This window comes from Calidris pugnax, unplaced genomic scaffold, assembly GCF_001431845.1.
Source record: "Calidris pugnax isolate Ruff unplaced genomic scaffold, ASM143184v1 scaffold1, whole genome shotgun sequence".
Lineage (NCBI taxonomy): Eukaryota > Metazoa > Chordata > Aves > Charadriiformes > Scolopacidae > Calidris > Calidris pugnax.
Window position 1 is genome coordinate 11,002,164 of NW_015090800.1, and position 25,087 is coordinate 11,027,250.

Sequence of the window (25,087 nt, forward strand, 5' to 3'; positions counted from 1 at the left end):
TCCTTTGAAGCTCCTCAGTAATGGAGGCTGGTAGCATGCACAGAACTGGCATCAATCTTAGCAAACAATTGCATTAAGTATTTTTTAAAAATGTTTTTATAAATAAAGATTAAAGAAGTGGGGTTTAGAGTGGTTGGTAGTGGGTAGAATGAAATAGTTACAGCACATAGACAGTACATATGATATTAAATTTCTGCTGTGAAATTACAATGTCTTTGCTTTAAGGGAAGATGGAATTTTTAAGGAAATTATGTATTTGTTTATCTAAAGGTTTTTAAAATCATATTATAATTCATTAAAATATTCTACTGTATGTTTCCTAAAATTGTCAGCTACAATATGAAGCTTCCTGGTCCCAATCCTGTACTGATTAAATGTAGAGAGAAAATTCACACTGATTTCAAAAAGATAGGATCTGGCTTTATGTTATTTTGCAGTAAAAAAAAGTGTATCATAAGGCCATCATTGAAGAAAAACTACAAGTAATATATTGCAGAGGCCGTAAGATCAAGCATTGTGTCTGAAGTCTTTTCCTTTGTTAGTTACCTTTGTGATAAAATAGCAATTTAAACCAGTATAGATTGTGATAAAAAAGTAACTCAAACCAGTATCGATGTTGTCTTTAAGCTTTGTGGAGAAAATTGTCCTAGAAGGACAGAAATATTCACAATGAAAATGTTTAAAAACAGAAAATGAATGCAGTTTATTCATTTCCACATACAAGCAAAGTTGTAAATTAGAAGTAACTGCTTTTATTTAGAGAGATTTGATTTAAAAACTGAATGCAACTGATATTACATTCAAGGTGCACTCCTTTCTTGAGCACATTTTTGAAAAAATTGCATAACTATTCTGCCCAAGCAGATAAGGATATCCGAATATTTTCTGATTTTCTAATAATATCTTGCATCAAAATCTGGGATGAAATATTGGCATCATTTGATAACATTTATAGGATTATGCCCTTATTTTTTACCTTTCTTTTGTCTATACGTGCTTTATAATAAAATATTACTGCTCGAGGTCATATTATAGAAAGAAATGCACCTTCACAGGACTGTGATTCTATCTGTAAAGATGTACAATGTAACATTTCTTCTTTGTTTAACTGATTTCTCCCTTCATTTAGAGAAAGGTTAAAACTTAAGTGCAATGCTTTGCAATCAGTATTTGACACAGCTATGCACTGTTAAAAGCAACACCCAGCACTGCAAATCTTTGTTTTACATTCATAGCAAAAGATCAGCACAAGCCCTTTGTTTTTATACACATACACTATGGAAATGAAAAACAAAGCTCGTTGTGCTGACTAGCTCATATTTATTTGTGTTACTGAAATCTAACACAAATCTTGGCAAATTTATGTATGCAGTTACAAAAATTTGTCATCAAAGTATAATAACAAGCAATACAAACCTTTGTGTTATTTTTCACAAGTGCCTAAGGAAACATAATTCGTGTGAAAAAGAATACAAGTTTGTGTTGATTTTATACCATTATTTGTGTGTCTGGACAGTGATGAGTGTATGAGACAGGTAGAGCGTTTGCAATGTGTGTTGTCCAAGTCTTCCTGTATTAAACAAAGATTTGATCTTTTTCTATTAATAACAGCGGTGATGGACAAGAGGATGCAGGAGAACTTGACTTTAGTGGTCTCCTGAAACGTAGGTGAGAACCAAGTGATGCAGTGAGCAGGTGTGGATTGCAAACCATTAGGTTCGCACAGAGAAAGAGTCAGGTGTAGCATTAATAACTTCTTAAGAATTTTCTGACATTTTTTTCTAACTATCATTCTCATAGTATAATATGCAAACGTTCAGTTAATTGTACCTTTAAGTGTGCAGAATAGAAACCTCAGATTTGAGTGCACTGGGAAAAAAAGTGAGCCACAACCTAAAGAGGCCAATAACATTTAGTTTACTTGCTATTTCTTTTGTGTTTGCATGGAGGGTAGAGGGAGATAACTTCCTACACAGGGATGAGCAGTTCAGAAAATTGAGTCTGGTGCAAGAGAAATAAACTGCAAGGGTCAAATTTACCTCTTTGGGTACATTTTAATTTTATTTTATTTATATAAGTATCCTGATATGAAAAATCATGTATTATGCTTTAAAACGGAGAAAAACTTGGGCTTGCGTTTCTCTGGTTTGCCTTGAAAATCTGGTGTTATGGTATCTATGCCTGTAGCTATTTCAGAATTTAAATCTAGTTTAGTCTTTTAACAGATTAAGACAAGATAGTTAATTAGCAATTTTTAAAAATTTATCACAGGCATTCTATATGCCATGGAAATAAATGGCAACTGACCACAGAGAATTGGAAAAGGAACTAGAACCTTTTATCTCATCTAACACTTACTCTGAAAGACAAAAACCCAATATGCAGTATTAATTATGTAAAAAGTTCACAATGGGCTCAAGGGCTGTGATGTCGAGGACAGCATTTAAGTAACTAAAGCGAACAGGAAAGGCTGGACATAAAAGAAGTTAGTGAAAGAATTACCTGAAACAATGCAAACCCACCAGGTCTTTGGTTTCTCAATCTTCTCATCCCTAATTAGGATCATCAGTTTAACTTTTTATCATACTAATACAACTTACCATGACAGTTCTCATAACTGCCTGTGGGGTGTTTTATTAGCAACATGAGACTTGCATGTAAAAGCTCTTGGTGGTTTTTGTGGAAAGAGAAATGTGATTTAAGAGTCATTATCACTTCACTAACAAGTAACTCACATGTTTTGGAAGATAAATACTGTATAGCCATAAACATATAATATACTTATCGTGTGGTTAATGGGAAAAGAAAAATTTTAGTTTTTAAACACCATTATTTGATATTGGTCAAATCGGTTCATCCCCTCATTGCTTTGGGCACTGAAATACAACCTCAGTCTTCTAGGCTTAATTGAATAAGACTGCTAATTAAGCCCCCATGTGGATATTAATATCCATTTTTATGAAGACAAATGCACATTTTCATTTTAATTTTTTCCAACAGGCAACATTGCAGGTGCATTCCTTCTTTTTTGTATGGTTATGTTACCAAGGAAAGAGCGAGAACTTTTCACCTGTGGTGCATAATACTTGAAACATGTTTTTAAAAAAAGCCTAAATGCATAGAATCTATATACTGCCTATTTTCTAATTTCGTGCTGGTCCTGCAGGAAGACAAACCAGTTCTTCTCTCAGTAAGCCACTCTGTGACTGGTTATGCTTCATCAATGCAATGGATCAGTAATGACACGAAATTCCAAAAGGCACGAGATCTCAAAAACACTGAAACATTTACGTCCTGTTTTTTAAAAGGTACATCTTTCAACAAAATGCACATTCTCGGGGAAAAGATCTGAAAGCAATTTTGTGGAGAGGTCAGTCTGCTTGGGACGTTGTTTGCCCGCTACCCACAGCAGAAGCCGTGGTGGTTTCAGAACTTGGTTTGCTCTAAGTGCCAAAATTTGTTCTCCAGTTACTCAAGAGGAGAAATGAGTCTGGAATTATTTATTTCAAGCTGGTTGAAAATCAGGATACTCTAACTGATCCTCATTCTCAACTACTGCCTGATTTAAAGGGGTACATTACCGTGATCCCCACGGAGTGTACCTCTCCCTAGCATGGAGAGGCGTTGGATGGCAAGCGACCAGCCCTGGGAGAGGAGAATGCCTCCCCATGGGGTGTGTCAGCTTTTACATATGTTTGCAAGTGGATCTCGACTTGCCACCACGCAGAAAGAATCTCACTGAAACGCCAGTGTTTGCTGTACATAGTCACTCTCCAGAAAGCATGAGTACAGATAAAAGTAAAAGGAATGAAACATAAAATTACATATCTGAAACTGTCTGACAATAATCCTAAGATAACAATGTGAGTATTTCAAAGACTCCTCAGTAAGAAGACTTTTTCCTTTTTAAAATAACACTGACATATTACAAAAACTAATAAACTTCATGGAATAAACAGCAAAGAAGTTTTCCATAGTTTTTCATCCAAACATGCAGAAATTCTCAGGGATCTCCAGTGCTACTTCTGTTTTAAAGAAAACTCTCTGTCAGACTTGGTTGCGCTCAGCTCTAATGCTGTCTTACTCCAAAGTTCAGTATTTTTTATTTCTCAGATGTTTATTTTCTCGCTCTGTTCTCAAAAGTACTGATTTAGTCAGATCAACTAGATCAAATCAGAATTATTCTGGTTCAATCCTAATTAATTTACAGGAAAAAGTGTCTAGATTTCTGTTCCAGATTGTTCTAGCAGTTCACTTTTTTGAGCTAAGCTGTCAATCTCAAAAATTATTATTTTGTTTAGCATGCTTCCATTGTTCTCTCATTTAATGGCTGCCATTGTGAAAATAATTATACTTCTCTTTATTGGTTGTCTTAGCCTGGAGTTGCACATAGTAAATATGGTATTGAAACTTTTGTATAAAGGTGATGCTATTCACACAGGCCTCTGAAAACACTTCCTGCTCTTAAGACTGAGATAAACATGGAAGCCAACAGATCCATCTTGCAAGTCCAAGCTGGTGTGGAAATCTCCAGTTCCTATCCATATGCCAACTTTAAGTAACTCTGAGAAGCACTGGTGTAACTATAAGCAGACACAGGTTCCCTTGGATTTCAATGTCCTTTCATTGGTCACCCCTAGTAGCAGTTACAGGAACTCAGGGTTTGAAAGCATCTTTATATGATTATGAAATGTACGTATTGGAGTCAGATCTCACTGTTGCCATCATAAATTGTAACTAGTTCCACTCAAGTTACAACAGATAAAACTGATTTAAGTGGGATTAGCCCATATGCTATTATAGTACTACATTTTCAAACTGTATTCTGTGGGTTTTTTTAAAATAATGAAGAAATATAAAAACTCTCATAACTGATTGCATCAGAAAAGGCCAAATCAAAACTGATATCCAAATTCTGTCCTGAAGAAGTGTAAAATAAGGTGTGAATGTCATTCTGAGCTATTCTACTCATACTAAGTGAAATAAGAAAATATGATGGTGGCCTTCAAATTTTGATCAAAATATTTCTATCCTCACCATAGATTCAGCTTCACCCTTTTCTATGGGGTGTTAAAGCCTCACTAACTCTTCTCCCATAATTTTATTTTGCTACTGTTAGGGAGGTTAAACAGCAAGAGGAAGAACCTGAGATAGATGTGTGGGAGCTCCTGAAGAACGCGAATCCCAGTGAATATGAGAAGATTGCTTTTCAGTATGGTATCACTGACCTGAGAGGCATGTTAAAGCGTCTGAAGCGCATGCGCAGGGAAGTGAAGAAGAGTGCAGGTATGTAGAAGGCAGAATATTCTTATGGTCAGCAGTCAAACATGAGTGTCCACCTTAAAAACCCAAACTTGCTTGATTTCTACGTAAGGGGACTTGCACACTACAACTCAAGCCTTATTACTGCAACGGGTTAATCACGAGAAGTCCTTGTCTACTGTGGTTAGATGAACACCCTATCCCATTCAGTGCTTACCAGAAGTGTCCCTCCCTCTTGGCCAAACAGTATCCAACTAGAACAAAGTTCCCCAGTTGTGTGGAAAGGTGTTATCTGATCAAACAGTACGGAAATAAGACCTTGATTAAGATCTGCTCTAAAACAGTCACTCCAAACACATTGTTTGCTCATTTCATTTTGCACTTAATCTGACATTCCTCTGAAATTCCAGCTGTACTAAAACCCCTCCACCCTGCACTGGGTGGGGAAATTCAGTCCTGTCTTTCCCCATCTATCCTCCTCAACAGTATGAGTGGTGTTACACACACATAAATATAGATACATGTTTATATGTATGTATGTATATAGAATATAGGTGTATGTTGCATAATACACATGCATATAAATACAACATACTATCCATTATACTATCGTGGCATTTGCTTGTTCCTGGAGAGCATTTCAGAATTGGTTGCAACATGTACATCTGCTGTTCCACTGGCTTCCTGGAGAAGTCCCTTTTGTGTACATGAAATCCTCCACAAATCCAGCTGCAATCCAGCTGCCTGATATACCCTCTCTCCTCATTCATTACCTCACATCGTAATATGTGTTATTTCACTACACATTAATTTTTGTTTATATTTTTCATTTGCTGGTGTATCTCATTCTGGCCACCGTTGAGTGAGGGAGGAAGAAATGGAGTTAAAGGACTTTGGATGAGCCACTGGGGTGGTTTCTGTATCCAGTGTAGCTCTCGAAGGGGTTAAAGTCCAGGGAAACTGCTCACCTTCCCCCAGGCGTCTGGAGTAGGGCTGGAAGCTGGGCCAGGAATTGGGTGGCTGGCAGCAAGAGCTGCTCCCTACTCAGGTGCATCATGTGGAAGTGCATGAATGTTTTACTGGGAAAGGGGCATCTCTCCACCTGGGACCATTTTGTCTGGTCCCTCTCCCCAGTTCCCAGTTGAGTAGGATGGAGCTGCCAGCTACATCAGGATTTTGCAGTGCACAGGGCTTTCCCTATAGGAGAGGCTCTAGGTGTTGGGGGAAACATCTATAGTAGCGACAGGATGAGAGTAGATTGTTCTTACTGTCACACCACCTTTAGTAGAAATTGTTAAGTTTTACACTGAAACAAGATACACTAAAAATATTTTTCACATTTAATAACTCTGATACTCTTGTGTTATATATTCAGTCTCTTCAACCAGATATATGCATGATATAAACCTTAGCAGAAATTGATTATTTAGGTGTGGGCAATTTGTTTGAGGCACCAGTTTTTATTTATTTTTTATCTGCTCCCCTGGGTCTAACTTTTGCAGTTGGCAACATCTAAATGTTGAAGTTAAAGTGTTTTGAACTGTTGGAGTTGCACCTTGCCTTACCTCGCCCAGAACAACTTGGCCTACATTTGTACATCTCAAAGAACTTTTTTGAAAAACCCCATTAGGATTCACAGGCTGACAACTTTTTTCTGCTTTCAAATATTTTTGCCAATGTTTTGCAACATTTATCACAAGTGGAACTGCAATGTACACCTTCCAACCTACAGAAAAAAAATCAGGAGAGCTAGTTTGGCTTCAAGACAAACCAATGTGTTTATTCTGATAGTGGGAAGCTTAATAAGAATTTTAGCTTAAAATTTCCTGTTAACTTGAGTGGTGGTGCTAATAGAGATGTCCTTTGTAACAGATTCATTGTAAATGATTCCTTGGCACCAGCTGTGTACCTTTTTATTCTGACATAGCACTTCTCAGCAAGCCATCAAAGCTACATCTCCCCAATCCTATTCAGAACACAGTCACACCACAAAGTCATGAAGATATACTAGCTTGAACTCGGTCAGGATAATCAGATCTGCATAGCTTTGCACTTATTCTAATGTTTCTGTTGTGTGGACTAGCCTAAGAATACAGAGTGATGTATAACATTGTGTACATGTATGCTGACAGCTTTAGTGAGATTTATGCAATGTCATTACAGAATTCATATTCTTACTTGTTTTCTGATCTTTTATAATAACTCTTGGCTTCCACAACAGCTTTTGCCAAAGGTCTTGATCCTGCATATCAGGTGGACAAAGGAGGTAAAGTAAGGTTCATGGTGGAGCTAGCAGATCCAACAGTGGAACTCAAGTGGTATAAAAATGGCCAAGAAATACGACCCAGTGCAAAGTAAGTGGGTTTATTGTATGTAAGCAATAAAGTGGGTACACAGGTACTTCCTTGACAAATGTGTTGCATAGATCTCTTTGCTCAGGCTGCACCGATTTTATTTCTGAATTTCACCATACATGAAAAGTATGCAAATGATGCTATATTGCTCATGACCCAGAAAAGTCTACTGTATGCTAAATATTAACACAGACTGGCTCCTTTGCCTCAAGAGAAAAGAATTAAAGATCTCCAACAAAACAAAGATCCATTTCCCCCTTGGTAGTTTTTTAAAAATCAGAAAGCACTGTGAGCAAATAAATCTCTTGTCCTCAGTACTACGTCTGAAGGAGGTCAGAATCTTTCTACAGTAGTTGGGTGATAAGAGACATTTAACATCACGTATTTATTCACCTGGCTCATAAACCACATGAGGAAAGGGGAGCAAGGTTTGTCTCACCTTCCACTACCCAGTTAACACTCACATTGAAGTCAGCAATCTGCATTAGCTCAAAGTGACTTCAGTCATGCACAACAGATCTGGGAAACCCCAGCTTCTTCATCATTTGTATCACCTGTGGATTGGTTAATTGTTTGACTTTATCTAGAAGGAGTGGCTTTTCAGGTGTAGACACTTGAGTAGAGGTAAAGCCACAGGTGGAAGTTGAGCCCAGTCCTTAGTGTGGGCACAACCAGTTCTTACAAGCTGGTGCAGAAAATCTCATTCCAAAATCAGACACAGCCAGGAATAATGATGTGCAACCAGTAATGTACAATGCAATGTTCCTTAAATGCTTCTCAGCAGCAACTTTCTAGTTGCTAGCAACAAAAATCCTAGCAACTTTCTCCTCTGGCCTTGTGAAAAAATAGTAATTACCAAAAGCACTTTTACAGAGAAGGGGAAGATTTTCTTCATTCTGTTGCTGCAAAAGTCAATGAAGGATTTTGATTAATATTCATAGTTGACAAAAAATGCATAATAAAGAGGATACCTTTTCTTTAGCCTCTTTATCTGCCATGAGCAATTCCAAAATGTTTCACAGGCAGCTATACAGATACCTCTCCACTAGAAGGACCTGGATTGAATGTTCCAGTGCATTTCTTCCAGGCTGCAGAAGCAGCTGTCAGATGCTAATGAGCTTTGGTCGGTACAAGCCTGGAGCAGATCTAAACTGGTGACATAAAGGTGAAAGGCACCATATCCCATTACCAAAACCCCATATCCCATTACTGATCTCTTGTGCCATCTGGCCTACCAATAATATTAACTTCTTAACCCTGGCTATTATTTTACTTCACAAAAATGTTAAGAGTGTTGGAATGAGGATGGTGTCTTGTTACTGGTTATTTTCATCTTTACTCATCTAGAGTTTCAGACTCCACTTTATTTGCCATCCTTCAGAGCCTGCTCTTTTTTTTTTATTTTTTCATATCACCCAAGCCTGAGATTTTGGAACAAGCAAGAAGATGCTGATTGTCACCCTACATAATAGCTCTTTTTGTTAAAAAGTCTATGACAGTTCTGTTGAATCTCAGAAATTGCTTCCCAGGACAACTTTTCCAGTTCTACGTAAAAAAAACAGGCTTTTCACCTCTAATAATCCCTAAAGAATTTTCTACATAAAACAAAAGGGGTCCAGCAGTTTTGCTAATGTATCTTTGCTGTCTTCCTGTTCAAACAGATACATTTTTGAGCACAAAGGTAACCAGCGAATTTTATTCATCAATAATTGTACGATGACAGATGATGCTCGCTATTATGTAACAGCTGGTGATGAGAAATGCTCCACAGAACTGTTTGTGAGAGGTAACTTCATTAGCTTACTCCTATTTCACCTGATATAAATTGGTGTGGCTTCTTTGACTGCAACAGAAATTCAGGGGGGTTCTGGTTCAGTTTATTTTTACTGGCAGTCCTTAGGATCACTGTATTTCCGTGATCCCTGATCATTGTTTTTCCTCATCCTATATTTAGTAATTTAGTGAAAACCCTGAAATGGGGATGTGGTTGATTTCATAGCGTGGATTGTTTTCTAGTGGAGTTGTGGTTCCTTTCATAGTTATAAAGCCCTTTTGGAGACTTGTTTGTCATAGTGTTGACTTTCCCTATACTCTTGATGCTGATACTCTTGACTCAATAGATCTGTTTCAAGTACCTTCAGATCCAGCTTTCTAGTTAGCTTTTATTTCATCTGCACAGATTTAAGGGAAGAGTCTATCAACAGCTGTGAATGGGTGGCCATTTCTTTACCTTTTTAACTTCCATAGTGCTGATAGTCTTACTCATTCACAGCATCACTCATGCATTCACACTGAAGCAAACAGAAAACCAAAACTTACAGTGAGAGAAAGGAGTCATTAAATATTTCTGAAAGCTATTTAAAATAACAGAGCCCATTGCCCCTGTAAATATCACAGAATAACCATTCTACAATCTCTTGCTATTAAATAAACTTGAGTTTTGAGAGCAGGAATGGGTTAAACCAATAAGGGCACTGCATTATGTCATCAGGTCATCTTATTGTGCATAACGAGCTACAGGACCTAATGAAAACACAGCTTTATAAGAGGGACCTGTGTGAGGTAAGAGGGGAATTTCAGCTTCATAAGTCAACCTGTCTGGACAAAATGTCAACAAGAAGGGACGTAAGGCAGGCATTAATCTGAAAAAATGTGGGGGAGTTTTTTATTTAGTACATTTCCTACTAATATCTTAAAAGGCAAAGCCTTTTCTGATTTAAGGCAGAAAAAGCTGCACTGAGACTAACATTTAATAGACATGTAGATGTGGCATTTAGGGATGTTGTTTAGTAGTGGACTTGGCAGTGTTTGGTTTATGGTTAGACTCAATGATCTTAAAGGTCTTTTTGAACCTAAATGATTCTATGATGTTACAATTTTAAAGCAGCATCATCTTCTATAGCATGATTTAAAAAACTTCTTTCATTTAGTTTTTTCTCTCAGATTGTAAATCTGTAATTTTCTCTTTCCAAAGATCCCCCAATCTTGGTGACCAAAGGCCTGGAGGATACCAGTACCTATGTTGGTGAACGAGTAGAACTGAGCTGTGAAGTGTCTGAGGATGATGCAAATGTGAAATGGTAAGCAACACTTTGAACAGATACTGTTTTCCTTGAGAATAAAATCCAGAATATTTTAATTGTAGGTAAAAATGTGGATAGCTATTTCCACACCAGTAAACCTGAAAATTGTTAAGAAAATCTCAAGAAACCACTATTTTAAAATGTAGCAACAGCAAAAATATCCTTATGCATTCAGGGGTGATATTATTTAACCTTTCATTGTGCCTAAAGTCTTATAAAGTCTTCTCTGGAAGTTTCAATCTATCGGAGTCTTATTTGTACAGGACATCTATTGGAAAAATAATCATTCTTTCCTTTCTGTTAGGTTTAGAAATGGTGTAGAACTTCCCAATGACCCTAAATCTCGGTATCGAATCAAGGTTGAGGGTAAAAAACACACTTTGATCATAGAGGAAGCTGCAAAAAATGACAATGCAACTTACTCAGTAATGACAACCGGAGGTCAATCAGAAGCTAAGCTTTCAGTTGAATGTAAGTATAATTCATTGATTCTATGATTCTATAATACCTCTTGCTCTTGAATTTGTATGTCACAGTTTACTGGCTTATAGAAATAAATAATTTGCCTGCCTTTTCCTGGGTTTTTAAAGGGAGACTTGACTTCCATACCAATTTCTTTGCTTCAAATCTCCAGAATGGTGACTTTCCTTTAGACACTGTTTGCAGTGACAGGCAATGAACTAGTCCTGCTCGAAAACTTTCTGTTACGCCATTAAGATGGAAAACAAAGCTATCTATCCAAAGGATGGAGTGAGTTAAGGCAATTTAGCAAACAAAAGAACAAGTAGTGTATGAAGTTAAGCTCACTGACTAGTTAGCCTTTGCTAGCAGCCTGAAAAAGCAGGTTGAGAACTACAGTCCTCACTTGTGATGAAATACTTTGGTAAGTCTCATAATTATGTCAGATCACCTGGGAGATTTATAAGAGCAGTGACATCACTGTTAGATTATGGGAAAGGTGGGTTGCAATCCATTCTAGTGATAGGTCAGGGGGGTCAGGTCTTTCACTTCTTGAAAGTTTCTTACTGGACACGGGGAGATAGAAACACCCTACATCCAGCACCCAAACACCAGAGAGGGGACAGCATTCAAATTATGTTCCTGGGCTTAGTTCTTCTACTGGTAGTATCCATGGAGTTTCCCTAGGCAAGGCATGGGTAATTTGGATCACCCTTTCTAAGGCATCGGAGGTTAATTTATGTCGCTTATGTATTACTGGTATTTCTGCTTAAGAACTCTAATATTGAAGGCATTTTTCTGATGTGAAGACTTATGTAATGGCTAGTAGCAGCTTCATAACATAATCTTGAACTAATGTTTGATATTAGAATTAATATCTTTGCTTTTGTTTTCCTAAGTGAGACCACTGAAGATATCACTTGCACTAGAAGACCAGACTGTGAGGCTTGGACAGGAAATCCACCTGAAGTGTGAGATATCTGAGAATGTGCAAGGGAAATGGTACAAAAATGGGCAACTGGTTGAAGCTAGTGACCGTGTAAAGCTTTATCACAAAGGAAGGTAAGCCTGTTGTGTATTGACTTGACTTTTGATGGAATGACACTGTAGAGATGTGCCAATATGTGGGTTACTTTGCTGAAAATTATCTGGCAATCAAGCCTAACCTCTGTCCCTCAAAAATATTTATTTTTATCATCAAAAAAGCCGTGTCTCCTTGCCCCTTTTCATAATCATAGAATCATAGAATGGTCTGGGCCGGAAAGGACTTCCAAAAGTCATCTAGTCCGGCCTCCCCGCAGTCAGCAGGAACACCCCCAACTAGACCAGGTTACCCAGGGCCTCGTCAAGCCTCACCTTGAATATCTCCAGGGAAGGGGCCTCAACCACCTCCCTGGGCAGCCTGTTCCAGTGTTCCACCACCCTCATAGTAAAGAACTTGTTCCTAATATCCCATCTAAATCTGCCCTTCTCCAGCTTAAAGCCATTGCCCCTCGTCCCGTCACTGCAGGCCTTTGTAAACAGACTCTCCCCAGCCTTTCTGTAGCCCCCCTCAGGTACTGGAAGGCTGTTATTAGGTCTCCCCGGAGCCTCCTCTTCTCCAGGGTGAACAACCCCAGCTCCCTCAGCCTGTCCTTGTAGCAGAGGGGCTCCAACCCCCTGATCATTTTTGTGGCCCTCCTCTGGACCCGCTCCATCAGGTCCATGTTTTTCCTAATGTTGTCTTTTGGCTGTGAAGAACAAATAACCAAATCCTTGATCCATATAGTTTCAAGCTATTAATTTTTTTGTTGCTGTTTGTATGGGATATTAAGTAGTAAAGTAAAATAATTGTTAGACATTATTAAAAATATATAGATTTAAAATGTCTGTTTTTCTGGTTGCTTCTGTTTGTGTCAAGTCAGGCCATATGTCTCTACCCATGCAAAGCATGTGGAGATATCACCTCCCTTTGCATTTATAATCTGTCATTTTGCATGGGAAATTTGTCAGTTAAAAACAAAACAAACCAAATCCAGGTCCAACCTTTAACTACAGCCCCTTCGCTTCAGCTTAGCAGACCGTTCATACAGCTGGGAACTGCACTTGTGAACACACTCCTAAGTAGGCTATGAAATATTTGCATTGACTGTAACACTCACTAAGTTATAGTAAGGGACAAGTGCCAGCTGTGCAATGACCCCTTGCACTGACATAAGGTGAACACAACTCATGTAGGCCCATAGGGTGAGGTGAGGGCAAGGGGAGTAGGAAGGGTACAGCAGGTGATAGGAGAGCAAAAATATCCTCATACAGGAAGACGCAGTTAGGTAGTAAGAGCAGCATGTGTTTTGCTCACCCATTTTTTTTTATTCTGGCAAACAAATAGTAGATTGGATCCTGCCACAAAAAATGGTCTGACAAAAGTCAGAATATTCTCAGAATGGGATCACCTGAAGACTTCTTCTTGAACAACCATATTACAATCTAATGGCAGCAACACAGAATCCCTGTGTCAAAGAGATTACACTCCTGTATTTTTCTAGTGTGTTGCAACAAAAAAATATTAGAATTGGTTATATTATTTGGTGGTTGTTTCAATAATATTTTGTACAAATCACACAGTATTTAATCAGCTAAAATACCACTAGGCAGTCAGCAAAGGAAATTTAGTCAGTAATTTTACTGACAGATCTCCTGCACAGATCTCCTAAACTTTTCATGGTATTTCCTTATAACTTCAAGCAGCCTTCAAAAATAATTTACATTGATTTCTTTTTCAATTTTTACAGAATCCACAGATTTGTTATAGCGAGTGCTGCTGTTGATGATGAGGGTGAATACATGTTTGTACCAGATGCCTATAATATTAATATTCCATGCAAAGTACATGTTGTGGGTAAGTATATGGCACAGTGACTTTTATATAACATTTCTTCCTCTTATCTTTGGAAATTAGGAGCAGTGTGAAATATCCTGGATTACAATCAGCTTGTTTCCTCTGAGCAGGCATCTACCAGAGAAAACAGACCTGCTGCTTTGGCAAAGTGCAAGTGAGGTAGTCAGAGAGCGCTTTGCCTGTGCGCAGGATCTGTTCATCATTTATTTACAAGCCTGGGGGAAGCTCCCAGGGAAGGCTTCTCAGTGTTGGATTCCTAAACTTAAACTGTTATTAAGAGATTGTGTAAAACACCTGTTGCTGTACTCTTTTCAGATATACAGTGTTGTCTTCTTTCAAGAATTGGCTTGCTGCATTGCAAAATGTGATTTAGTTTGGTAAAAGATTAGTAGAATAAGCACATATTTACCTCTTCCCTAAACATGTTGAATGATATCTACAGAGCCAAATGTTTCCGGTCAGCCTTTATTCACTCAGCAAAACAGAAAGCTTGTTAATGACCACTCTTTTCAACAAAAATAAAACAAGCTATTGAGTCTACCCACAACAACACCTCAGTGACTTTTAACTGCAACCAGCAAGTTGGAAGTCAAATGGAGAGCAATTCAAATGACCAAAGTTTTAGAAAATACCTTCTGTAATTGAAACTGTAAGAAGTGGGATATCTGTGTTAGAAAAAGTATTGGCAAGGTTAACGGAGAATGAAGAGGGAAAGGGTACTAAAAGAGTACACCTGCCCATATAACTTCCAATACTTAAAAAAAGTTGCAAAAGAATATTTATCAGTTGTTCTCCATACACGTGGGGTACAACAAAAGTGACCATTTCATTTTCAGAAAAACAATTTAAGTTCGGAAAACTTTTGAACCGTAAGAACAGGGATGCCTCAAGCATGGTAAAAGGTGTTGTAGAAAGCGTGCAATGGAAATTCTCAAGAGCCACTTAGATTAAATCTTTCTCAGGAGTTACCTAAATATACATAATTCTGCCTCAGGAAGATAGATTTTTTTTTTTTTTTTATGGTCCTGCTATTCCAAAATTTCTACGGTGCCATGATTTATTTTTCATCAGACAACTATTTTCTTAAAAAGAAAATTTCTTCACAAATTTTCTTCCTAACAAAAAATTAGAAATACTGGGAAAATCTAAAACATAGAGCATGTTTCTCTGTGTTGCAGACCTGTGCCAGGTCACTGATCTCTCAGAGCGGTAGCCACATGGCCAATTTGGACAATCTCTCCTTTTTCAGATCCTCCTAAACTCCATCTGGATGGTCTTGGGGAAAATAACACTGTGACAGTAGTAGCAGGAAGCAAACTACGACTTGAGATCCCCATCACTGGCGAGCCAACTCCAAAAGTCATGTGGAGTAAAGGGGACAAGGTACAGTGTCATTATACATGTTTCTTTAGCTTAAGAAGGAGCCTTTTTTTTTTTTTTTTCCCAAAAAATAATCATTCGCCTTGTGAAGACATTGACTTTAATGGCAGAAAATAAGGAGATGCATTTTATCTAAAAAACTGTTCTCACTCAAAAACAAAGGGTAAGGTGGACAAATATTATTTAGTAGCTTTTGGGTCTTTTTGAGGAAAAGCTGAAATTAATGAAGTAAAAAAAAAAATCACAGTTTTCTTATAAATAAATTGTGAAAGGGAAATGATATATGAAATACAGAAAGAAACTAGTGAAAACCTACCAAATGTCTACTTTTTCTGTACATACTGCCCAGCATGACAATCGGATTTTGACAGGAAGCCATCTTATGATCCAGTTTTGGAAAATGAATGATAAATTCTGATGGAGTGTCAGGTCTCGAATGAACCAATAGGCTGGGCAATTGGTGTCTTGCATCTAGTGTCTTTATGCAGAACTTTGCACAGATCAATCCCTGGCTGTGTAATATCAAAAAGCCATTTTTCACATTTAAATTTTCACTGTGGTATGTGGAAGCTGGAACATGTTATTATTACTGGATTCATCAGACCTATCTGGTCAAATCTCTGACTTTTTCTTTTCATATATTAATTGTAGTATCACCGCTGTGGACTTATCCAAATAGGGAATTATTCCAGGCGAGCTCTTACTTCAAAATATGTGTCAGAATTTGAAATCTGTGTGGACAAATCACTGACCATTGCAATCCCTCTGACCTTTAAACTGAACAAATTACATTTCAATATGACTTTTGGGACAATACACCACTCTTCATCAAATTAATGACAGCTGGTGTTGATGAAAGCATGTTTTTCTCACAGGACAAGTAAGCCTAGTGCCTCTTCCTTTGAGATACAATGGCTGAACTGAATACTAAACAGTTACCATATTTTAAAGTTATTTATTTGTCCCTCAGTTATTTTGTCTTTTCTGTGATTAATAGGTGACTGAAATTCTGAGCTCTAGTGTGTTCCTTTCTTACAGTTGTTTTAGTATTTTTGCTAGTGTCCTGTACTGCATTTGGATTTTGATTTTTGAGCATTTTGATTCTTAAATCCAGAAAGCATGACTTTTGCCTCTGCTTATTTTGATTCCTAGATGGTCACAGACAGTGGAAGAATACGGGCAGAAACATACCCAGACAGCAGCTGTCTGGTCATTGATACAGCTGAGAGGGAAGATTCAGGTCCTTTCAGAATAACGTTAAAGAATGAGGCGGGAGAGGACACAGCTCTAATCAACATTAAAGTGGTTGGTAAGTCATGCAGAACAGTACTTACAAGCCATGTTTTTTATCGTAGCCCTTTTCAGTAAATTCTCCTTCAAGAGCACTACTTTTCCACACCCCAACAAGAGGCAAATTCTTCCGCTGTCTGTGTTCTTCCACTGGATCTCTTCAGTATATGCTGTCTTCCTTGTCTACCAAACTGTTGTAGATTCTCAGAAAACTTTCATTTCCCTGTTAGTCCCCATTTTCAGGTGTGGAATTGAGGTGCAAGGATACTAAGCCCCAATGCTACTGAAGGACACAGAAGATTAGCATGGGATTTATGCAGGAGTTAATTACCACCCCGCTGCCACCTTACGCTGCAGGGGCCAAACTCATGCAGTTGCCTCAGGCTGCCCTTAACACTCCCTGTTCTCCATTCTCGGTGTGGCTGTGGGCCCTGTCTGACAACGTGCCCTCAAGTGCCTCTCAAGTGTCTTGACTGTGCTGAAGGGCTTGGCATTTATCCTTTCCCAACCACCTGCCAGGATACACAAAGACCTTCTTTCTCTTTCTGTCCTCATTAAGAACTCTTGCATTTTAAAACTATCCAGATTTGTTTCTTGCTTGACATTTTTTATTTCAAACTATGCAGAAAAAAGAAAGCTTTGGGTTTTTTGCTGGTTTGGGGTTTTTTGTTTGGGTTTTTTTTTTTAATACTATTTACTTTGTTTACAACAGATGTCCCTGACCCTCCTCAGGCACCAAATGTAACTGAAGTGGGTGAAGACTGCTGTGTTATGACCTGGGAACCTCCAGCAAATGATGGTGGATCACCCATCTTAGGTACATACTTTTCTTTTTTTTGTAGTGATGCTCTAATATAGACAAAATCAACAAACCCCAAATAATGGAGACCATAGGATCAGAGTTCAGCTCAGGCCTTAGAGACCTGTATTTCAAGTACCCAGTTGCAAGAATGCTCTACCCAGTCTTCGACTTTATGAGATACCTGTTTTTCTAATGCTTTGAGATTTGTTTTGTTTTGTTTTTTAAGTTGCCACATTATTAATCCCCCTACTTGAAAGACAACCTCTTGTAATACCAAACTTCGAACAGTTAGCCTGTTTGAATGTTAGCAGGAATTTCAGGAACAACTTACTGAGTAAATTGGAGTATCTTCTAATACAGTGAACCAAGAGGAAAGTCAGAGGGGCCCAGGGCCCAGCAGAATCACATTCTTTTCACTCTGAGCTAACTACAGCAGTGTTTTAAGTGAAGTCAGAAAAGAGCTCATACAAGGCCATGAAAGCAAACAGATGAACATCAGATTGCTTGCAATGGGAAAAACAATAACCCCTAAACCACTCTGAGGCTAGAAGGGGATATTGAGTTGTATCCAGAAAATATGCCATTGGGCAGTCAAAAAAATAGACCCCTCACTATTGAGCTTTATGCCACCACTCACTATAATAAAATTTTGTTTGATCAATAGGCTATTTCATTGAAAGGAAAAAGAAACAAAGCTCCAGGTGGATGAGGTTGAACTTTGAGCTGTGTAAAGAAACAACTTTTGAGCCAAAGAAGATGATTGAAGGTGTTGCTTATGAGGTCCGAGTATTTGCTGTTAATGCAATAGGCATTTCCAAACCAAGTATGCCTTCGAAGTCCTTTGTTCCTTTAGGTAAGTAATCAAGGGCATAGAGATTGGTAACTTTCTGAATGCATACCTTTAATACATTATTACAGTCATCTAATTATATAACTGTAGTTCTTGTTGCACTTGTGTTGCTCAGGACCTGTTTTTATTAGGTGTTGCATAGACTATGTTTGTCCCTGAAGGTTGTATAATCTTTTATAAACAAAAACCAAAGATGTATAGACAGAAAAATGCTGCATTACAGTAGAATAGTGACATACTATAGGTGAGCCTGATATGGTCAATACTCTGGTCAATACGTTTAAAGGACCAGTACTAACATTTCCATGTTCTGTGTGTCATAAGTACATCCTGAGTCAATAGAGTCAAACTATTGCCAGTCAAACTGGCAATTTCAAGAACTGATAAAGATGATGGATTATACTTTTGGTTGTTTTCAGTCTTTATTCTGCTGTAAATTCAGTCGTTGGCTTTTGGCCAAAAATTATCAGGAAAAGTAACCAGAAGTCAAAAAAATCACTATTTGCAGGCTGCACTGTAGGAAACCCAAACTTTCCTTTCACATTGCACTGCTTATGCTTTGCTGCTGCACAGTAGCTTGACATTTAAAAATGTACAAGTATTCACAAATAATCCATAGATTTCCATTTAAAAAAAAAAAAATCACAGGTATGTGATCTATCATAAAGTAGAAATCTATGGAAAACATTAAGTGAATTTGCCCAACACTGCAGTAAATCATATGATAAGATACATATGAACAGTCCCTAATTTTACTCTATGTCTCTTGGACCCCTATTAGCTGAAGCTTTTTTCCCAGACAGGGATCTCATATTTCCAATATCCTTTTGCAGACAATCCAGATTAGTCTGGGTCATGCTTTATACTATTCTACATGTCACCTTATTGCTTTATATTAATTTAGCAACTAGAGGACCTTGTCATTCACCTAGTGACAGACTAATTTGGTGGCATTTTTGTATAAAGAAACAGATTTTCAAACTACTGTGACAACCACAATTCCTTGTAAAAGAAAGGTGTCTTGTTCTGAAGGCCAGCAAAGGTTCCCACCTTGCTCAGTGGTACCCCCATAATGCAGAGGAGGAGGAAGAAAGTGGCAGTTATTGCGACAGTATGGTCTCCTCTTGCCAGAAAATACCTGCTGTTGTAGAATACAATACTCACAAGTTCTCTGCTCTGCCTTTCACTGTTCTTTGCCCTTTTCACTCCTCAGCAGGAGGAATGGAACTCTGGGTTAGGCTATGAGCAGATATAGGATGAGGTACCCACTTCTCCTAGTTTGGTCCTAATTGGGACCATGGGTAAGACATGCCAGGAATGACTGGAAATGCCTGGTAGGCAGCATTTAGCCTGCCACCTGACAGTTTGGCAATGTTAAATTAAAGGAATACGCACCATAAATGTAAACCTTTAATTGTAACCCAGTTTTCTGCCTTCTCCCTGCTGCCTGCTTGCTTCAGCTGTTACCAGTCCACCAACTCTCCTGGCAGTGGACAGCGTGACTGACACCTCAGTTACGATGAAATGGAGGCCACCAGACCACATTGGAGCAGCAGGGTTAGACGGCTATGTTGTAGAGTACTGCTTTGAAGGAAGTAAGTGACAACGACTGTGGTATGTTACTCATAGTGCAAGTAGGTGAGACTTTCTCCTTCTTTTTCTCTTCAGATGTCAGGTACTCTTACTTTAAGGAAGAGACTAATCAGTCAGAAAACCTCAAGCAGCAGAGTGTGTTCAGGCTTTCTTTGATTTGTATTCCAGATCCTGCCCATAAATTGTAGTTCAACCCCTCTTAAATTTGATCTGAAATCCAAATCAAAACCCATATAATCTGTGGTAGCATGCCAAGTACCACGTTAATCCCTATCCTCTTTTTTCAAGCTAATGAAGAGTCAATGCAGAAAAGAGTGGATGGATGAATGAGTAGGAAATAATGAATGCCTTTAAGCGTGGTCCAAAATATTTGCAGCTTGGCTAGGTTTTAAGGACAGGAGGTCCTTAGTGTGGTAAATCATGATCTTGACATATTACTAATTGGCTACTTCAAGTGCCAGTTCCCAATACTGAGGACAGACAGCTTCCCCAATAGCTGGCTCAAGAAGTTATCTAGGCATGCAAAGTTCATGTCTGGATATTGAATTTCTCCGATGTTGCAGTGTAGTTAAATGCAGGATCTCTAACTATGTCAATCTAATCTAAGACATAAATCTATACAGAACTGAAGGAGAAAGATAAAGATATAAGAGACTAAATAAACTTACGAGAGTGAAAGAACAAGGAATAAGGAAATATAATTTATATTTTACAACTAAGAGTCTTTGGTGATCAAGCAGCAGAAACTTAGTATTTTCCAGCAGATTTTCTTCTGAACAGGCTTCAAATGAATTCTATTTTCAAAAAGAAAAATCCACCAATTCCTGGGTAAGTATCATATAGACTGGAGTGGTATGTGCAATACCCAGCCTCTGTGGACCAAGGCCAATCAGTGGGACTCCAGCAAAGTTGTGGGTTTGGATGAATGGGACACAGTTCTCTTCAGCTCCGCTACCTGCTGCTCTTAACTGCACTGCAAATCAAGTGAGGAGTTGGACACCTCTTTTCATAAAGGCATTTTTTTCAATGAAATCTTTTCATGAATGCAGTCCACAGCCTGGAGACAAGAGGTAGAGGACAGAACTTGTCATTCACACTGTCACGTGTTTCAAATTCAGACAATCCAGGAAAACAGTAAGTTCACACAAGTGGTTGGATACCACAGGAGCAGAGTGTCCTCAGCTCTCACTCAGGCAAGTGGGAGAGGGAGTGAAGAAGAACCACTGGCTTTTCTCAGGAGCACGGAGCATCTTATAGTATTGAGCTAAATATCTGTCAGGAGCAGGAACAGACTGCAAGAAGCTCAGAGGTCTGGAGAAGATTACCTGAAGGCAGACACAGCTGGAATGGTAGGAAGGGTTTTTCTTGTATATTGGGAGGGAGCTGTGGGAACAGCTCAGAAGGAGTAAGCATGCAGTCTTACATCAAGGTGCAACATTCCTTTAAAGTTTCCATTGCACAGGCAAGATGTATGGGAATATAAAGGGGACCGTCAATGTGAAGACCTCAGTGTATGCTGTATATTATATTCTCTTTATGGTAGCATGATGGGGGAAATCTTAAAAGTGCTTGAATATGTCACTGTTCTAAATTTGGTGACGAGAGAGGATAAGAAATATATATATGCCAACGCAAACTATGATGTTCAGACAAATCTTCCGAATCTATCTTTTAAGGACTATTAGACAGAAGATCACTGAATAGCTGTTGAATGGAACAAATTCTTTGCTTCTTTTTTTTTCCAGATAGGTTTAAAACACATGAAGATACAATAAAATGGCAGTCACGTCTGTCATTTTATTGTTACCTGCCTCAGTTAAAATACAATGGGTACAATGTATTTTACATGGCTTTCTGAGTGTTTATGTATATCTATATATATCTCGTATATATGCATATACATCTATATATACACAATTGAAATTATTTATGTATATATGTTATGAAAATTGTTAGGAAGAAGTAAGTTTAGTAAAAAATACCAATTAAAAAAAAAGTTATTGTAATGTACATCCTTTTCTCTATGTTCAGCCCTTTTTTTAATTTCTTGTATTACTCAGTCCCTCCTTTTCTCAGTCCTTTCAGTACCTGTTCTACGTCAAACTAATTTCTTCTGTACTGTTTAATGATTCTTTTTAATTTCAAGGTATTTTTTATGACTGTCTGTATTCATCTTCTTTTCTTTTAGTTATCTGTTTGTAAACTCATTTGTCTTCACCTTCTCCACTCTTTCTTCATTGCCACTGAAGCAGCTTTAAAGAGGGCTTTTTTGAGACTTCCTTATCATAACAATCACTAGGAGAAATCACAATCTGAAAATAGAAAGATAATATATATATATCTATAATTTAGAAGAATCATATACGAAAGCATTGGTTTGGCTTCATGAAAATTGTTATTTTTCTGAACCTCATAACTTGATCAAAATGGTGGACTCTAGCATATGATAGACAGCTCGCTGTGTCTATTACTGAACTGGAGTCTCATCATGAGTATCTGAATTGGGCATTACATAGGTGGGAATAATGTGAACAGTGAACTCCCCTTCCCAGGCCTAGTTTACAACATCTGACTTGAAACTCTTGCTGTGGTGGAGTAGACCAAATCTTGTTGACATGGGAGGAGTCAAGTCTTAGTAATATATGCTGCTGACTTGTTTTTGTTTGACATTTCAAGGGTAGTCTGATGAGTTTGGCCCTAGTTTTCCCTAGGACACTATGTTTATCTGCCTTAAAAGGGTCATTATACTTGCAGATGATCTGGTTTTGTAGCTAGTTAATAAGAACTTCAGTGAGTCTCTGTTGGCTGAGATCTTTGTTAATGTACCCTTCCAGGACCATGCACAGATACCAGAATAGTACTTTTACTATTCTGAAAATAGCAGGTCCAGGATTCCAGGAAACGCAGGGAAGTCATAGCCTTGTCCAGGAAATAAAGCGTTAGTGGTTATATCATATCTGTCATCATCCATGGTTTTGGCCTTCTTTAATTTTCTTTCTATGTTGCATTTAGCTAAATGTGTTCTCTTCCTCTGTTCTCCCAAGTTTTTTTCCAAGACTTCTTTTTCTGTCTCTCTTACTCAGAATGCTTCTCTGAATTTCTTCACTCTTCTATGATGTCTTTTCTTCGTCTCCTACACTTTCTCCCATTATCATTTTGTTTCATTTTCCTCTCTTCCAAATGTTACTTTTGTCTCTTTCTTTTCATCTTTCCAGGGCTGTAATCAGGCCCAAAGAAAAATCCCAACCTCATCTTCTCTTCCTGTACCCTTCAGCTTTCCCATGAGCATCATGTATAACTGTTCTTTGATCTAGATGCTCTCTTCCTATCTCTTTCCTCCCTGCAGTCTCCCTAAATGTGGGTTCTCTAAATCTTTAAAGCCCAGCACCTATCTTTGCACACTTACTAACAGGAATTGCTAACCACTGACAAAATGCTCCATCTGTGTGAAAGTGGGTGTCTCTGATTAATTTTAAAGATGGATTCTCACAAGGTATATCGACAGATGGGTCTGAGGAATTGATGGAGCCACCTTTTAACCTGGAAGGTACAGTATTCAACAAAGGATATACATCTTCTTTAATGAAAGAAAAACTCTCTTCGTAAAAGTAAAGATAAATTTCTGAGAGTGAATTTTAAGGGCAACAGTCTACAGAATTTTCTGTAGTCCATGTATAAGGGGAGGGGGGCAGTGTTTGGACAACGGTCATTGATTGCAATCCTCTTCTGCTAGAAGCTGAAAGAAGCAACTCGAAGGAGATCTTTATTCCTAAATGTAAGACCCACAGTTATGAAAATGTACCACAGTATTGTGCGCTGAGTCTGCAGGGCTCTCTAGCTTATAATAGTTTTCTTGTCTCGTCTGCCAATATTATAATGCTATCTTTATATGATGTGGAAGATATTGATACTGTCTTGCTACTGCATAAATCTGACTTCCAAATGTCAAGGTGCCAGCAGAGTCAAAGTGATCGTTTAGTGGACAGGGTGGAAAAGAAAGTATCATTTGTAGTTGAAGCTTTTTGAAAGAATGTGCTGTTTCCATTACTCTGGATTACATGCTACTGCATGGGGATAGGATAAAAAAAATCCAAGCATGCTGTAATTGTCCTTTTTTAAAGACACCAGGAGAGATGGAATCTCATTGTAATTTGTAAATATTCTGTGTTTCTCTCATCACTGCGTCTCAGTGGTAGTTTCAAGGGTAGTCAGTACAGATCTAATTGTGATATTATTGAAATTAATTGTAAAACTCATTTCTTTCCAAGGAAGTTGTTAAAGCTATGATGAGTGCTTTTGGAAATATATTCTGTGTCCCTCTTGTTTTCTATCAGCTGAATTTTAAGACTAATGAGCTTTTAGAACATGATTGATATTCCACAAACATTTATTTCTCTAAATATAAATATATAATCAGCATAAACCCTTAAAGGTTTGAAACATTTTTCCTACGTATGATTAAAGTGAATCAATATCAATTTATAGTGTAATTAGGAAAACAAAACAGAGGCATTCATCAGAATATAATGAATCTATTACTGTTCTGCATTTTTCCTCATATGTGCAGTGGATGTCTTTATAACTCCCAATTCTTTTGGTTCGTCCTCCCCTCCTCTTTTCCCTAAACTAGCTGATGAATGGATCGTGGCTAACCCAGAGCTGACAGACAAAACGAAGTTTACTATCAATGGCCTGCCGACTGGCTCGAAAATCCTTGTGAGAGTAAAAGCTGTGAATGCTGCTGGTGAAAGTGAGCCCAGGTACCACCCACAGCCTATTTTAGTCAAGGAAGTGATAGGTAAGATCCTCCTGCCTACGCTCACCCACAAATATACTCTGCTTCCATACTTAGTTCTATTTCTTAAGGCTAATACTTGTTGGAAACTGATGATATGCCCTTACAAAGCCATTGTGAAGTGGCTAGAAATCATTAAACCCTCTTCAAAAATATTAGTAATTATTTTTATTTCTTTCATTTCTAAGCCTTTATTGCTCAGCATTTCAAGGCTTTTTTTTTCTGCAGAACTTGAACTTGATGTAAAGCTGCACTAAATTTTTTTTGAGTTGCACTAAATTTCTCACCTGTTCCTACCACCATAACATTTGGTGTTACAAAACCCGATGGTGTACCACATG

At 38.0% G+C, this 25,087-nt stretch overlaps 1 protein-coding gene across 4 annotated transcripts in view; it reads left to right on the top strand.

The window, feature by feature from the left end:
• MYBPC1 (myosin binding protein C, slow type) overlaps positions 1-25,087 on the top strand; it is an 81,115-nt gene that overhangs the window by 40,102 nt on the left and 15,926 nt on the right. For 2 of the 4 annotated variants that reach the window (XM_014937185.1, XM_014937186.1), the window contains 15 exons: positions 1,612-1,668; positions 5,120-5,286; positions 7,484-7,616; positions 9,278-9,402; positions 10,591-10,696; positions 11,004-11,170; positions 12,058-12,220; positions 13,930-14,036; positions 15,286-15,419; positions 16,569-16,725; positions 17,419-17,523; positions 18,173-18,361; positions 19,819-19,953; positions 23,430-23,498; positions 24,582-24,749. In XM_014937185.1, coding sequence (XP_014792671.1) covers positions 1,612-1,668; positions 5,120-5,286; positions 7,484-7,616; positions 9,278-9,402; positions 10,591-10,696; positions 11,004-11,170; positions 12,058-12,220; positions 13,930-14,036; positions 15,286-15,419; positions 16,569-16,725; positions 17,419-17,523; positions 18,173-18,361; positions 19,819-19,953; positions 23,430-23,498; positions 24,582-24,749 — 1,982 coding nt within the window. The remainder of the gene's footprint in view (positions 1-1,611; positions 1,669-5,119; positions 5,287-7,483; positions 7,617-9,277; positions 9,403-10,590; positions 10,697-11,003; positions 11,171-12,057; positions 12,221-13,929; positions 14,037-15,285; positions 15,420-16,568; positions 16,726-17,418; positions 17,524-18,172; positions 18,362-19,818; positions 19,954-23,429; positions 23,499-24,581; positions 24,750-25,087) is intronic. The other 2 variants (XM_014937187.1, XM_014937188.1) reach the window with 1 other exon arrangement.